At 37.6% G+C, this 2,849-nt stretch overlaps 1 protein-coding gene across 1 annotated transcript in view; it reads right to left on the bottom strand.

The window, feature by feature from the left end:
• LOC107639159 (RNA-binding KH domain-containing protein PEPPER) overlaps nt 1-2,758 on the bottom strand; it is a 5,861-nt gene extending 3,103 nt beyond the window's left edge. Inside the window, exons 1-3 of the mRNA XM_016342593.2 lie at nt 2,383-2,758; nt 1,338-1,590; nt 44-195 (exon numbers count right to left, since the gene is read on the bottom strand). Of these exons, the coding sequence (XP_016198079.1) occupies nt 44-195; nt 1,338-1,590; nt 2,383-2,655 (678 nt within the window). The 5' untranslated portion in view covers nt 2,656-2,758. The remainder of the gene's footprint in view (nt 1-43; nt 196-1,337; nt 1,591-2,382) is intronic.

The raw sequence follows: 2,849 nt of genomic DNA, 5'->3' as shown, positions 1-2,849 counted from the left end.
CACACATTCTGCTAGTTTCGAACATAGAAAATAATGGACTTACAGGTTTCTCAAATAGAGGAAGAACACTATGATCAACCAAAAACCTTCTTAGGTGGCTAACCACTGCTTCCAGAGCTTTAAGGACCTTCAAGGCTTCTCCCTGAAGTTCCACAATCCTCTCATCCGTGGTAGCAGCATGAAATTGCGTCTCATCTATTATGAAAAGACTTGCCATTAAAATATTTCATAGGTCAAATCAATGGAATAGTAAATGGAAGAGTCATGCTCTTAAGGGAGATGGCGAAAGATGCATTCAGAAATATTAGTATCATTGCATCCAGCTTAACAACACTGAAATTAAGATGACTAATCAGGCTACAGGAGAACTACCAAGTAACTACATGAAATATTCTGGAAGACATGTTATGTTTAATCTAGGAACTGTAATATTAATTTAAACTAGATACTGTTAAGAGAAATACAACAAATTTTAGGCCAGAACAGGTTGAAGTGCAGATGTGTCGCATAGTAAAATATGCACTACATGAGAAAAGGTTTCATATCATTTCATCGCAAACTATAAACTTTAATCAGATGACTCTATGTTATATCAAAACAGGTCTTTGCACTTACAACAGAAGAATAGACTCAAAAAGTCAACTGACACCATCACACCAGGTTAATAAACCCCACGAATCACCATCTATATCTAGCATATAAACTGTTTGCTTGTTTGTGAGTCACTTCTTAATTTATATTTTCTTTCCATACTAAAATGGCTTGTTTAACTCCCTAATCCTCTTCCTTTTCCTAGAATTCCTTTGTTAAATTAGGTTAGAGCCTGCCCATGGTATTGAGAATAAATATAGTGCACTACTGCAATATTGGACATATGATCAAGATTGTGGTTGAAAAGTACAACTATCCGACTATCCCAGTATTGCACTATTGCATCTAGGTTCTCTTCACACATAATGCAGAAGTTATACAAAAATATATAACCTAGAACATACTCCTTTGGCATGCCTTGCACAGGATGCTCCAGCATAGATGGTCACTTATCCAATTGCAACCAACCAGTAATTTACAAATGCTAAGCTGCATGTTGTGAAGAGAAATATTGACACACAAGCACCTACCCCTACATCCAAAAGATAAAATATTGAAAAGAGAAAGCCTCATTTCAATGATATGTAATAGGAAATCAGCTAAACCAAATACACGTATCAAAAGATACAACTCAGCATGTTTCACATAACACTAGTTAGAGAGGCAGAAGCCAGAGAATATCAACAACCACTACTCATAACTGGTGGAATCATCATATACGTATAATTGGATAACAAGATGCATACCTGCTGACAATACCCTAATAGAAGCACCACTACTCTCCTGCATAGATTTGATTAACGATCCTTGTTTTCCAATCAAATTGACAGCTTGTGTTGATGCCACCAACAAGCGGATGGAACAAAATACAACCCCGGCAGATCCTTTGTTGTCACTGTCAGTTTCAGATAACCCAGAGATACGCTTAAATATTCTTATCGTAGCATCCATTGCAGGGGAAAGAGCTGCCTCTGGCTCTTCCTTCCCAGTTATCAGTACCTAAAAAACGAAAACAGTTAAACTTACATTTGTAATGGATGTGGTGTACATACATTAATCATCTAACAGCAGCACATAAAGCAACTGAACTATTAGAATCAACTCCATCTTCGCTTGAACTGAAGACTATAGTGAAACTAAATACTAAATAGCATCAAATTCATATAACAAATTATTGTTAACTGTGGCCTAACGCCCTAATTTATAATTCAAAGGAAATTAGAATACGACACCAGCTGAAGGACCAAGATATGAAGTTATGATAAAATTGAAGCCGAGCAACGAAAGCAAACTAAAAACCAAAATACAAATACGAATTATAACTTATAATGCAACTCATTGAAAAAGAGGAACGCAAAAGCATATTCAGAAACGTGATTTAAACTAATGGATGCAATTATGCAAAACTGTTACAATATAAAAAAAATATTTACATTAAAGTTGCTTTTTTTTCTATTGGTACTTATTAAAAAGTTTTACTCTGAAATTACCACAAAAAAAAAAAGCCTTCAATCGTATTATCTCTGAGGACTACAAAAATTGAAGATACATTTCCTAAAACCAAAGAACTAAAAGCAAATTAACGCATAAATTAAAGGAGTAAGGACTGAAGAAAGCAAGAAAGTTTCACAAATTTTCATTTGCAGTGCTTGTCCCCAGTCGCAGAAGATAAAACGAGCTCAAATTGAAACAGATGAATGACGAAAACAATTAAGAATTAAAAAAGAACAAACGAAGGAGAAAAAAAACCCTAGAAAGAAAAATAGAGATCGGAGGGAATGTGAGACTGACAACTCGATCGGGAGTGCCGAGAGGGGCGTCGAGGACGCGAATGCGGGCGCGTGTGTCTTCGCAGGTCTTCTTGACGAGCTCACCCTTGCGACCGATGATGCTGCCGACCTTGCCCATCGGCACGATCAGCCGGAACACGCACTCCCCAGGCCAACCAGGCCATCTCTTCTCCGCCGGAGTCGTGGCTCCGAGGGCGGTGGCCGGTTCCTGAGTCGAATTGTTTGCGTCGGTGATGGTGGTTGCTGTGACGGTGCCGTTTTGGGCAGTGGCCATAGCCTTGAAGCAAAGGAGGGTTAGTAAAGAAGGGTGAAGGGTCAAGCTGAGGTCGTTCTGCGTCGAGATTTCTATTTTCTACCAATTTAGGGTAATTCCAGAAAATAAAATATTATCTATATTATCTTCGATTCTTCGTATCTAGAAAATTGTGTTTAAATTTCTTTTTATTCTATACTAGTTTTATTTCCGTG

The sequence above is a fragment of the Arachis ipaensis genome, chromosome B04 (assembly GCF_000816755.2).
Source record: "Arachis ipaensis cultivar K30076 chromosome B04, Araip1.1, whole genome shotgun sequence".
NCBI lineage: Eukaryota > Viridiplantae > Streptophyta > Magnoliopsida > Fabales > Fabaceae > Arachis > Arachis ipaensis.
Note: the sequence above shows the minus strand (reverse complement) of the source record. Positions and strands in the feature narration are given on the sequence as shown.